Genomic DNA, 14,284 nt, shown 5'->3' on the forward strand with positions numbered 1-14,284 from the left:
GGGGGCGTTCTAGTCTGGGTGGCCTCGTTTGCCACGCGCATCCGACCGCGCCGCTGCATCTTGAAAGCGATTTGTGACCGCTACACTGTGTTTTCGCGGCTTAGTTCGCGCTCATGCGAGCGGCAGCAGGAAGGTTAATTCCCTCGCTCCTTCGCCTTTCGTGCGAAACTACGACTCTATTTAGAGATTAATATCGTTTAACGAAGCTATCCTCTGCTGGTCGTAAAGTCCAAGTTCGCAGAAAGCTCTCATGTCTTATGATACCACAAACCTAAAACTATTCAACGGAGGAGTTGTCGCACTCTTCCTAGAACGGGGCCCTCCTGAAATCTTGTGTGCATGCGATGCAGACCAGTTTTGATGAGCAAGTGGCGAGACTCCTTCCAGCCAACAATCCGTAATCGGTCTTGGAAGCCGTGTTGGATAGTCTGCTGAAGAAGGTAAAGGGCACCAGACATAGGTGAACGTCTCAGCCCCAGGATATATGAGGGCTGATGTGGTGCCCTACGTCCATGTGATGTGCCATAACGCATAGAAGCTGGTGGGCTAGTATAGCGCACTAGTAGTTCTTCCTGCGCAGCGTAACTTCACTGGCCTGGGCTCCAGTATTCCATGCGAAAGCAGAAAGCTCGTATGCCAGAAGAAGCAAGCCACACCGCTTATGAAATGCGCAGTGACGTAGCTTACTTAGCGCCGCTGTCGTCTCTGAATGCCTATATACTGGTCCTACTGGACGGTTTGTTAACGATCGAGCAGTGTAGCATGAACTTTCCTTTGCGAATAAAGTCAATGCATATCTGTCTACACATTCCTTGGTTTTCACCCCGCAGGGGCGTCTGCGTCAGCAGGCGTTTGGTGTGTGGCGACACCACGGACCCGAGCACACGAGGGTTGGACCCTCCCGCGTGTAGCCGTGCGCGGCTTAGCCGTGTCTGGGGAAAAGGGGATCCTGGGGGTTGAGCCGATGCTGGGTGTTTGGACCTTTAAGGCCCCCCGGCGGAGGCAACACACCCCTTTGGCCTCTGCTTCACATAGACGGCACCCCCGGACTGACCCACCCGGGGGAAATCGGCAGTCGCCTCTTCCTATCTCTTCCTCTCGAATCTTCGTCTTTATCTCTTACTTTTCTATCTCTCCTGTCTTCTCTTCACTTCTTATTACTTCGTTATTTTCCTGGCGGCAAGGGTTAACCTTGTGTAATATATCCAGTCTTGGGTATTTATATTAGGTTATAGTGGGATTGTACCGCTGGCGTACGCAGAATAGAATGTTTCTAATCCTGTGGCGTCCCCAGGTTGGGCTCCGAGGTGGGCGGCGGGCATTCCTGCCGAATACAGCAATTCTATATATGGCTTCAAATTTCCCCCCACTCCTTGATCGCTCCCTGAAGAGGGGGCGCACCGATGAAACTTTCAACTTCCTCTTGAAACCGAAAGAAATTTTCCCCAAACACCATGTAATACATAGCCAGCATGAAACCAAAACAGTCCGCACAATATCCCCATTTGTGGTCGCAAAATGTCTGACTGAAGCAATCGGCTCTGGTTACAAAGTAACTAAGATGGGAAGCGGCGACCTTCTTCTCGAAGTGCGTGACAAGCTCCAATACAGCAAACTGACCAAACTTGTTGCGTTCGGTGACATTCCAGTCTCTGTGGGCCCCCACCGGTCAATGAACACTGTACGTGGTGTCATTTCTGATGACGACCTCCTTGAACTTAGTGAGAGCGAACTGTTGGAAGGATGGCAAGAACAAAACGTAGTAAAGGTGCAACGAATTAAGTTAAGGCGTGACGACAAGGAAATTCCAACAAAACATCTAATAATAACATTTGGAACAAGTGAACTACCTGATTCATTAGAGACGGGATATTGCAAACTACGCGTACGACCGTACATCCCCAATCCGCGCCGATGCTTCAAGTGTCAGCGTTTTGGGCATGGGTCTCAGAGCTGCCGAGGGCGTGCTACTTGTGCAAAATGTGCATCTAAAGACCACACATCGGACACCTGTTCTTCTACAACCCACTGCGCTAACTGTGACGGAGACCACCCCGCCTATTCGCGATCGTGCCCGTCATGGAAAAAAGAAAAACAAATAATCGAACTGAAGGTCAAACTAAACATTTCTTTTCCGGAAGCGCGCAAGCGTTTTTCTGTACATAACCAACCGAATCCGTCCTACAGTGATGTGACGCGCCGGGGGGCAGCGCCACATCCTCTGGCGGCCGCGCAAGTCACACGGAGTGTGACGGCGGTTACGCCATCAGCCCCCCTGGCGGAAGCAGCCACTGCTCCTCCGCCCCCTACCACGAAGGGCCAGCAGACTTCCGAGCCTGCCGGTCCTAGGGCCACTGCTCGTGCGGACAGGCCCGAAAAACCCCCGCGCGTGCCCGCTGAGCGGGCGTCATCCAGCGCCTCTGACGAGGCGATGGATGTAACGAAAACTTCTCCGGCGTCTCACACGCCGAAGGAACGGCGTTGCTCCCTGGAGCGCGCCAAGAAAAAAGAAATACCCCGCGTCAAGGGGCCTGGAAAGGTCCCTTGAGCCAACCTAATCCATATCTCTTTACACACACCATAAAACACTTCCAATATGGCCACACAGGTAATGCATTGGAATGTGAGAGGTCTAATACATAATCTTGATGACATTAAGGAACTCCTTCGCAAGTTTAATCCAAGGGTGCTGTGTGTGCAAGAGACACACCTCAATCTTTCACATACTAACTTTCTCAAACAGTACGCTATTTACCGCAAAGATCGCAGTGACGCCTACGCCTCGTCAGGCGGTGTTGCTATTATAGTTGATAAGGGTATCGCCTGTAAGCATTTACATCTGCAAACGCCCCTTGAGGCAGTGGCAATCAGAGCCGTGCTATTTGATAAGCTAGTTACTGTTTGCTCTCTCTACATTCCTCCGAGCCATCAACTTTCCAGAACAGAATTCGAGAGCTTTATTGCAGAACTCCCAGAACCTTACATTCTAGTAGGCGATTTAAATGCACATAACACCCTCTGGGGAGGTTCACGTTGTGATACGAGAGGGCGCTTATTAGAAAACTTCCTTTTATCTTCCAATGCATGCATACTAAACAAGAAAGAACCCACATTCTACAGCGTGGCCAACAAAACGTTCTCATCCATTGACTTAAGCATAACATCAAGTACATTAGTGCCCTACCTGGAGTGGAACGTGATCAAAAATCCATATGGGAGTGACCATTTCCCAATTGTTTTAAAATTAACAAAAAGCGATAAGTTCTCTCCACATCTGCCCCGTTGGAAGGTCGACTGTGCTGACTGGAAACGATACAGAGAGCTGACACATTTGACCTTGGATGACATCTGTACTCTCTCAATCGATGATAGAGTGTCATATTTGACGGCGTTTATAACAGAAGCTGCATCAATATGTATCCCTCAAACGAATGGATCACCCTCTAAACGACGCACTCCTTGGTGGAATGAGCAGTGTAGGGAAGCCCGCAAAATTCAAAATAAGGCTTGGGGTCGCCTTCGCGACTGCCCAACTACCGAGAACTTGATCAGCTTCAAGAAAATAAAATCAGAAGGTAGAAGGACGCGCCGCCTTGCCAAAAGGGAAAGCTGGCAGAAATACATCTCTAGTATTAATTCATATACAGACGAAAGAAAAGCTTGGAACAGAGTAAACAAAATAAAAGGCCGCGATACTCATCCCCTACCATTAGTAAACACGCAAACAGATACTCTTCAGGACCAGGCTGACTGTCTAGGAGCACATTTCGAACACATTTCCAGTACATCTCATTACACAGATACATTCCTAAAATTACGGCGACAAGCAGAACAGATGACACTGGGTGGGAAAGGCACTTCCAATGAAGTATACAATCGTCCATTTGGAATGGCTGAGTTCCAAGCCTCACTGAACTGTTGCAACAAGTCCGCTCCAGGAAGTGACAGAATAATGTATGAGATGATTAGACACTTACACCCTGAAACCCAAAAAACACTGCTGTCACTCTTCAATTCCATGTTCTCTGCCGGATACATTCCTTCTGTCTGGAAAGAAGCAATCGTAATCCCTATTCTCAAAGAGGGCAAGGACCCTTCCTCACCCAACAGTTATAGACCTATAGCTCTCACTAGTTGTCTATGCAAATTATTTGAAAAGATGATTAACCGTCGCCTCATCCATTTTCTTGAAAGCAACAAAATACTCGATCCCTTACAGTGCGGTTTTAGGGAGCGCAGATCCACAACAGATCACCTTGTCCGCATCGAGACAAATATCCGTGATGCCTTTGTCCGCAAACAGTTCTTCCTGTCAGTATTTTTAGATATGGAAAAGGCATACGACACAACCTGGCGCTATGGAATCCTCCGTGACCTGTCTGAAATGGGAGTTCGAGGCAACTTGCTGAACGTGATTCAGAGTTACCTCTCCAATCGGACGTTCCGTGTTAGAGTTGGTAACGTTCTGTCTCGTCCATTTACGCAAGAGGCCGGTGTTCCACAAGGTGGTGTGCTGAGCTGCACTCTTTTTATTGTCAAAATGAATTCGATCCAGACTGCCATACCACATACAATGTTTTATTCCGTATATGTGGATGACATCCAGATAGGCTTCAAATCATGTAACCTAAGTATCTGCGAGCGACAAGTACAGCTTTGCATAAATAAATTATCTAAGTGGGCGGACCAAAACGGTTTCAAACTAAACCCACACAAAAGTACATGCGTCCTATTTTCTAACAAGAGAGGCATAATGGCGGACCCCGCAATAGATTTAAATGGAGAACGGCTATCTGTGAGCCATGAACACAAATTTCTCGGAATCCTTTTAGATAGTAAGCTGACTTTTGTACCACACTTGAAGTACCTGAAATCAAAGTGCCTCAAGTCTATGAACTTGCTGAAGCTCTTGTCACGTACATCTTGGGGAAGCGACAGGCGGTGCCTTTTAAAGCTCTACAAAAGTCTAATATTAACTCGCCTTGACTACGGAGCAATAGTCTACAATTCTGCCGGACCTAGTGCTCTGAAAATGCTTGATCCCATTCACCACTTAGGTATCCGCCTTGCTACAGGCGCCTTTAGGACTAGCCCTGTGCAAAGCCTCTACGTCGAGTCAAACGAATGGTCGTTGCACTACCAAAGGACATATTTAACTTTCTCCTACGCCCTTAAAGTTAGGTCAGATGTTAAACATCCTTGTCATTTCACTATATGTGACTTGTCCACTGCTAGGCTGTTTCGTAACCGCCCAGCCACTAGGCCTCCTCTGTCCCTCCGGTTGGAAGCACTATCAGAAAAAACGGGGGTCCCTCTTTTACACAATGACTTAATGGCTCCTACACGGCTTCCACCGCCTTGGGAGTGGCAGACTATCCAATGCGACATCTCTTTCTTAGAAATATCGAAACGAGCCCCGGAGGCACACATATATTCGCATTTTATAGAACTCAAGGAAAAGTACTCATGTGATGAATTTTACACAGATGCTTCGAAGTCTCCAACTGGTGTTGCTTACGCAGCTCTGGGACCCTCACTTTCAACATCTGGACCACTAAACCCACACACCAGTATCTTTACAGCAGAAGCATACGCCATACTTAAGGCTATTCAACACATACGGCTAAAAAATATCGCCAAGGCTATTGTCTTCACAGACTCATTAAGTGTAGTGAGAGCCCTAATTAGCTTACAAAAGCATAAGAACTCGGTTTTTAATGAGCTGTATAGCTTGTTATGTTCCGCATATATGTGCAATCAATCGATTATAATATGCTGGGTACCTGGTCACAAAGGTATAAAAGGCAACGAAGCTGCTGACGAAAGTGCTAGGTCAGTAATTTTTAGCGATGCAGATTCAAATATCCCCATCCCTGCCACAGACCTAAAACCCTTTCTACGCAGTAAATTGAGGAATCACTGGCAGGGCGAATGGGATACACAAAAAATGAACAAGCTTCATATAATCAAGCCAAAACTGGGGAACTGGATAAATGGGAAAATAGCAAGGTACAAGGAAGTACTTCTCTGCCGATTAAGGATAGGCCACACATACGGCACCCACTCTCATCTCTTGACTGGGGGCGATCCTCCAACTTGTGCTAAGTGCGGCTATAATCTCACTGTCCTCCATGCTCTTATTGAGTGCCCTGCAATAGAAACAGAGAGGAAAAAGTATTTCCCTGCTGCATATCGCGAGAATTTACCCCTTCACCCTGCATTTTTTCTTAGCGATGAACCTCTTTTTAACCTGCAAACAGTCTTAGAGTTTTTAGCCGAAACGGACACACTGAAAATCATCTGGCCAGGTAACTTTTAAGCACACGACTAACAGCCCTGCATTCAAGGGCTCTCTTGAAACTCTCTTGTCAGTGTTAAGTTTTATTGCATCATGTTTTAACGAAAGTCCATTGCCATAGCCCATATCACACCCTAGTCATCATCATTATTTTAGCACCTATGTATTCTACTCCACTTACCGCGGAAGTTTTAGGCCCTTTTACAGCCATATCTCACCTACCATGATGAGTTCATTAGGCACGTCACCCACAACACATCGTCAACATTACCACCTGTCATGGCGCTCTTTGGCCAAACCTGGCCCTTGCGCCATTAAACACCACTCATCATCATCATCCTTGGTTTTCAAATGTGAACCGCAGTTTCAGGAGATTAGGATGCTATGCACTAGTGAAAAAAAAAAACCGTAACCAAACTTTTGTAGGCTTTCCATATCAGAAAAACACACGAACTCATCGTATTATTGCCATGTCTCCTTATTTTGAGATGTCTTACAGCGAAGCTCTTGAGGCCTATAGATCCCCAGGATCGTGGCCGTGTGTCGACACAAAACTCGGACCTTTCCTCCGCCGTCCGCGTCAGGCGCGACTTGAGTTCGTGCCATCGAGTACGCGTTGTGATTGATGCGGAATAAAACGTCATTAAGTGGGCCATTCCCGAAGGTAGTTCAACACATGACCGACCCGCTGCGGAGGCGAAGCACGCGTTAAGCACTTCCCATACGTGCGCCGATCCCGAAGATAGTGCAATGCCAGGCCGACCCGCAGTGGAGGTGCAGTTCGCCATTAAATAGCCCACATAAACAGCTTCGCTAGTCATCCTTCTTAATAGAGTGGGAGGGCACTGAGCTTTTTCGATTCCTTTACCTGCATTTCTAAAACTGCACGCGTGTGCATTATTTCCTGCTTTATCTTATGGTGGGCTAGGGGACTGCAATAATTATTATTAGTAGTATTTGAAGATACTGTCAATCCTTGGGGAGATTGTAACAAGGGTGGGTACAATGACATATTGGTACAGAGTTTGGATCAAATATACCAGGGCACAGAGCGGCACAATCGACTGCTCAAAATATTTACAGTGCAAGTCCGAGGATAGTTACACAAAAATAGGCAAACAGTAGAATTCTTAATGTGTATCAACGTATGTACATAACACAATGGGTACAATTAGGCACATAATATACATGGAGAACAAAATGTAACAGCACACACTGAAAAGAAGGTATCAATACAAAAATGATGTCATAGCAGGAAAAATATTCCTTCTGCGTTTGGCCTGGGTAGTAATAATTCATCTGTGAGTGTAGTGTCGATGCTGATCCAGAGTACTTTTTTTTTCAATTCAATTGCGCTACAACGGTTTCACCCAGACTAGGATAATGTAAGACTATTGCAATTTGTTATTATTTCAAATACGCCACTGACCTCCTGTGATAGGTCAGAATGGCTCAGCCTGCGGCTACATGGGGAGCGGCCGCACCCGCATAGGCGAGGCTTGTGCCATCTTGACCTATTTCGGGGTGTACATGGTGGATTTGGAATAAAAGCAGACTGGAATAGGTTTACGTTATTCCATCCGAAATATCAATCAACTTGTCCAAGATACAGTTATATATACACGGTGTCTTTTACTAGCTACACCAATTTTCTTTAAAGATTGCCTATGACAGATAACACGGTTCTAAGCTTTGATGCACACTACTGGATGAGGCGACCATTACTTCTACGAGAAGTCAAAGTGTACACTTTAATAAATGACGTAATTATGCTAATTATCTTTTTAATTATTTACCTTACGCCACAAATTTCAATCTACGAAGTATACCCGCTGACTTCGCACGGCGTATCAACTTACAACGAATTCTCTGTACATCGCCAGTTCCGAGATATTATTTTTCAGGGTGTCCGTCCGACGAAATTCATTGTCATTCTATTTACTTTTTTAAGAAACCACTGTTTTATGCATTGAAGCACAAATGTAACTGGAACACCAATGCATTGCGAGGGACACTTTCAAAATTATTATCTCGAAACTGGCGCCGTAAACAGAATTCGTTCCAAGTGGGTACGCCGTGCGAACTCAGCGGCTTTAAATCGTCGATTGAAATAAGTGGGGCAAAGTAATTAATGTAGAAAGTAATTATCGTAATTACGGTAAATATTGAATGGAACGGTTTGCTTTCTTGTAGAAGAAGTGGCCGACTTATCGAGTAATTTAGATCATGGGCTAGTGTTGTGCTACCTGCCATATGCAATCTTTAAGACAAAGTTGGTGCAGCGAAAAAAGAAAAAGAAAACACTGTTTATTTGACTATATTGTGGAATTACTCAATTCTGAGGAATTTTATTTTTCCGAACTGCGAGTGAGGTTCTGACGTGTAAGTGTTCACAAGCTTTTATATTCCTGTTTGGAGCTCCGCAACGCGAGTTTCTGTTTATTATTATGTACTTCTGTTTACTTTCTTCCTCCGTTTCCGTTGCACACATTTCGACCTGCTTCCACAAGCAGACAGGTGCAACGTCGCAGGAAGCACCTGCGGTTGGCTCGGACACTTCTGCTAGCGCTGAGGGTGACAGATGCACCACCAATGAACAAGCGGCCAGCAGTATAATGCACACGCGAGCGTCTTCCAATACGTCCGAACTGACAACCTCGGAAGCGTCGACATTCATGTCGACAAAGCAGGCGACGATGGCAACGCCGATGACGCCGGAGAGGACGACGTCTACTGCTCAGTCGACAACCGTGGAGACAACGACATTAGCTGCGGAGACAACCCCGACGACAATTTCCGTGACAGAAACGACGACAGCTCCTCCTCCTCCGACGATGAGCGTGCCAACACACCGCAACCGTGGGGAGAGGACGACGTCTACTGCTCAGACGACAACCGTGGAGACAACGACATTAGCTGCGGAGACAACGCCGACGACAATCTACGTGACAGAAACGACGACAGCTCCTCCTCCGACGACGACGAGCATGCCAACAAAGGCTACAACTACCCCTTTGGAGATAACGCCGAAGCCGTACGAGTGTGCTACACGGGACTGCAAAGCCATCAGCACGGGCCTGGTGCGGATGCTTCGGCGCCAGGCGGATCCTTGCAGGTTCTACAACACCTACGTCTGCGACCCATCCGAGGCCGATTTCGCGCTGTCTCAGCCGTCAGTGCCAGTGGTGCAGGTTAGTGCCATTTCTCAGAAATTAGGAAAAAGTAATTTGAGATTAAGCACTAATCAGAAAATACGTTTATTGGTGCCATGAGAGACAATCAACAAACAGCGTAAAGATTGTCGTGTTTCGAGGCAACATAATGTACGGGACCCTACTATTTGTGTTGAACAAAGTAAAAAAGAACGATGTACGCAATAAAAATAGGTATATACTTGGTAGCTAGTTTCACTAATTAGGTTTTTTACTCCATGAGCGCAAGGGAGGGGGGGCGGGCTTGTCTGACCAGTGAGGACTGCTGTTGGACAGCTCATGTATCACAGTACATTGTTTTGCAAGCGTAAGCGACTGTTGTATTTCAAAATTTCACTTCAGCATTCTGTTTTGCCATGATCTTGCCGCGTCAGCAGCGGTTACGTCAGCTCAGTAAAGCAAACATAGTTCAATGCAATGGATATTGAATGAGTAAGAGCAGGTTGGTAACCTGCACTTCGAGTATTCACACACTGCATCGCCAGCTCGCATCCGCTGTTGATGTTCCAGAGGCTTATGTTCTGGCACAGCACGCAGAGTACGTATCGAGGGCTCTCTTAATTTTTAAAAGCGTGCTTCTGTATAACGCATTCCAGTGATACATTAGGGCAGCGAGAGCAGTGATAGAGGCAGAACATTTCTAAATATTTGCACCACCCGCGAGGAGGCAGGCTCGATTTTGTGTGCATTGGTCACGAGAAATTGGAAATCTGAGATGGACTCGTAACATAAGTGTGCAGTAACGTTCTGGACGTTAGAAAGTATCTCGTAATCTCATTTCTCATCCGAATAAAGTTTATGTTAATAAAGGGAAATGAGACATCCACCCAAATCTAGCAAAGTGCTAAAAAAGAAACCTAAATGCATTCCTGGAAAGATAACCTCGAAAGACCACTGCCTTTCCGGGGCAGTGGTCCCGGAAAGCAGAGGCAGTGGTCTAGCGCTCTACCATCTAAGCTAACCGGCGGCTAGCCGATGGCAGGGCGAAATCGAATTCATCAACAACTCGAACCAAAGCAAGAACTTGACGTAATAATTTTGCGGAAACCAGCAAGGTGGAGAGGTGTAATTATTAAAGGGAAAATGAGACATCCACCCAAGCGTAGTAAATTTCTAGAAAAGAAACCGAAATGGGTTCTTCAACTGCGAGGTTTTTGTTTTTTCTTTCGAGGAACCCGAACGTTCAGGTACCCTTTGTGATTATGGTACCAAGCACGCCAGCGCCAAATGAGTCATTCTTTGACACACCAACCAAATAAGAACACACTATGAGAAATCCATCAATAGACGATGCATAAGAAGCGCTCGTATTAAAGATCAATCAAGACACATCTGGTTCTCTAAAGACGACACCGGACCAGTAAATAAAGCACTCTCTAACCCCGTTTCTGTCAACTTGCGTCACTTGCAGTGTGTAGTCAGTGGTTTAGCGGGTAGCATTAGGAGGCTGCCCACAAATGCACAGGGTATTTTGCTGCTTTTCAATGAACGCCTTTGACGCCAACGCTTTAGCGAACTGCGCTATAAATGCGCTCAGTAGGTGCCCTCTTCAACGAAATTCTCGAGACCTTGGATCACTGAGCATGTGCCACTGATTGTTCGGCAAGCGAGGTAGCAATTATCAGCGTTCTCAGGCTTCTCGTCTCAAAATTCACACGCTAACTTCTCGCCAGTGCCACTAGACGGCGCAACGCGTCCACATAGCAGCGTGCAAGAAGGGTACAGTTGCCGCACGACGCGTTTCTCAGCGTTGCCACGCACCGGCGCGATCTGGGCCCCACGTCGCATAAGATCCAGCGTCGGTGTCGGCGCCGGTGCCCGCGGCAGAGAAAATCATCCCGAACCACGCAGGCCCTCCACGTTGCGCAAAGTGCTTACTGGACTAACTAAATTTCTCAAAATAAAATGCGTTACAAAATTCTTAAAGAACGACTTACGCACAACCTACAGACACCTGATAGCGCTGGATTGCAGTTGGAATATACGAGGAAACATGATTCTGGTACGCTGAAGCTCAAATACAGACATCTCTTGTAGCTGCCGTTTGAGGTCTGTCTCAGCAGGAGTGGTGCAGCCAGCTCGCTTCCTTGCACCGCCATAAAAAAAAGAATAAAAAAATGCCAACGTACACAGGGTTCGCTGCAAGCGTTTCAAGGAAATCATTGCAATTACCCAAGCTGCAGTTTCCGGAAAGCGTGAGAAGCTGTCAGGGAGCTTTGAATGCCACCATGTTTCACTCAAAAGGCGATGCCTTAAGAGGAAGCCTCGAGCCCAACTCCGACGCTGCCCACTCAAGCACATCTAAAACATAGAAACACTTTTCTGAGATAACCTCTCGACCGATCTTAATGGAAATGGTTGCATTTCAGTGAAAAAGGTAAATACTAGTAACTTTCTGAAGTGGTACTTTGAATTAGTGCCTGGATATTTTTTTTTTCAATTCATAAGATTGAAAAAGAAATGGATGCACGAATTTGAGCCATTAATAGCTCTTGAGTAAAAACAGATATCGCGGTTGTGTCAACAGCCTTTATTAGACCATTCAAAGCGGGAAAAGTGGATATGTCGATTTATATCGTACGTGAATTCGTTATGTTTTGTACAAGCGCTCCGCAAGAGCTGTATTTTCTCGTTACTAAATCCCTTGATATTCATGCATAACATATCAGTTTTGTCCGATTTGTATTATTAGATGTAATTCACATAATGGCGATATCAATTTTAATTAGTGAGTTAAAGAGTTGTATATTCGATGGTATCGTTTTCTGAAAAATTGCGATTTTTGCCAATCTCCAATAAAAAAGTGACGAGCTAAATAAAAATTCGAAATAACAGTCACTTAATCTCAAGTTTTATTTTTAAATGCAACAAGCCTCGTCATATATGGTACAGTGGTTCCCAAGAAAAACGAATTCTCCTTTTACACCTATTTAACAAAACTACCCAAGCTAACGCTGCCTCTTAAGTGTCCTTCGAATTCTTTTTTTTTTTCGGAGGCCACGTGCCGGTTTCACGGCGACGCCGGCGTTAGACGGCCCCACGTTGTCCTAAGGATGGGCGAAACAGCCATGCCGCTTTAGTTCACGTCTCATGCATAACTCGATTCGACAGTGGCAACACGCTGTGTCCATATAACGATTCAATGCTAACGCATTACCGTCGGTAGTAAGCATGAAATGGGTTCTGTTGCAATTTAGAGTGCAGCTCTTTGGCGCCAGCTCTTACGACGAGCGTTGGTGTCAACTGTAACCGAGCGAACGGGTGCAGCGAAAGATGAGAGCGAATGCGCAGTGGGGGTTAAAAAGTGGCGAGAGCTATGATACGCAAGGACCAAATGGAGAGGAGGGTGCAGCGATAGCAAGAGGCGGAAGGCGACGGAGGGTATGGCAGAAGGGTGAGGCGGAAAGCGAAGTGCAGGCGGCGACCAGTATTTCGTTCGCTTGTCCACGAGGTGATCGTAACTCGAAGTACCGCTCAGCGGCGTTCAATTGGACATGAATGCTTTGGCATTCTCAACTCATAAAAAAGTGTTTAGGTGTCTTGGTATTCCTTTTTTTTTTCTTACCTTCGTGCCGAGCTTTTTTCAGCTGTGGACTTTCCAAAATTTAATCGCATGTTTGTTCTACCGTACGCTTGACCACTAGATCGGCAACGCCAACACCTCTTCAGACGGCGGCACTAAAGCTAAATCATCTGGCCCCGCTAGCGGGGACACGAAGACGACGTACGGAGCTCTGAAAGACCTGTGCCTGGCCTACGGTGACGTGGACGACGCTGAGGTAGGCGATGCACTCGCCTTCCTGTCGGTGCTGAAGCTGAACCTGACCGGCATGCGCGACAACGCCGAGGAGGACCCCTTGCATCGGTCCATGCAGTTGTCGCTCGAGTTCGGCGTCCACTCACTGCTGAACTTCCAGAGGGTGTTCGAGTACGTCGTCGATGCGTCGGAGCCATTTCGCCTGGAGGTGAGGGTCACGAGTTACTCTCTTGTATGCAAGCACGTTGATAGATAGCAGTGGGCCGGATAAGCTGAACGAAAAGTACGAGTCATTGAAATATACAACAGTAGAGAGATGATTTGGCAGGAAATGCTGAATAAGAGTTCGTTCGGCAAGAAGTGTGGTCAATGGAAAGCATATAATCCGAAGTCTTCAAGCAACAGGATGAGTACGTGATCCATGAACAGGAATGGCAGCACGGTGTTCATGTATGTCGCTTTGGCACATTTTACCTGGTGAAATAAAATCACGTAGATTGCATTCACGTTGTTGATGTCTTCAAGTTCGCGTGCTAGTCAATATATCGTTTTAAATCTTTGTGTTCGTACTTAGGTTTTCTATGTTTGAAACATATTCTAAATATTGTTATTTGTTGCTATATTTTAACGTATATTTCCAAATGTGTGTTTGTTTTATCCCACAACTCACCATTGCCTAGTGACTAATGTACTCATCCCCGGACTACTTACAGTTAAGAGATCCACCTGACAGTTTTCACTTTGAGCTCTATGATTGCACACTCATCCTGAACAGTACTGTGCGTTTCAGCTAACTTGGGCCAAATATGATTTAAAAAAAAAACATAAGCGCTACGCGTGTCAAATTGCCGTCGTATTGTTCTGAGCCGTGTGGAGTACGTAGTGATATTATTTCTCAATCCGCCAAGCTGGGTAATGATGAAAGATAGCTTAATTAGGTTTTTCAATATTAAGATTAGCGAAAGATCTTTCGTTGAAAAGTTGTAGCGCTTGTTCAGCAGGATCAGAATATTTAAT

General features: G+C 46.1%; 1 protein-coding gene across 1 annotated transcript in view; it reads left to right on the forward strand.

Moving 5' to 3' along the window:
- The first annotated feature begins 1,561 nt into the window (after positions 1–1,561).
- Positions 1,562–14,284, forward strand: part of LOC135902734 (uncharacterized) — a 48,677-nt gene continuing 35,954 nt past the window's right edge. Inside the window, exons 1-3 of the mRNA XM_065432954.1 lie at positions 1,562–1,681; positions 8,812–9,489; positions 13,155–13,475. Of these exons, the coding sequence (XP_065289026.1) occupies positions 1,562–1,681; positions 8,812–9,489; positions 13,155–13,475 (1,119 nt within the window). The remainder of the gene's footprint in view (positions 1,682–8,811; positions 9,490–13,154; positions 13,476–14,284) is intronic.

The sequence above is a fragment of the Dermacentor albipictus genome, chromosome 2 (assembly GCF_038994185.2).
Source record: "Dermacentor albipictus isolate Rhodes 1998 colony chromosome 2, USDA_Dalb.pri_finalv2, whole genome shotgun sequence".
Lineage (NCBI taxonomy): Eukaryota > Metazoa > Arthropoda > Arachnida > Ixodida > Ixodidae > Dermacentor > Dermacentor albipictus.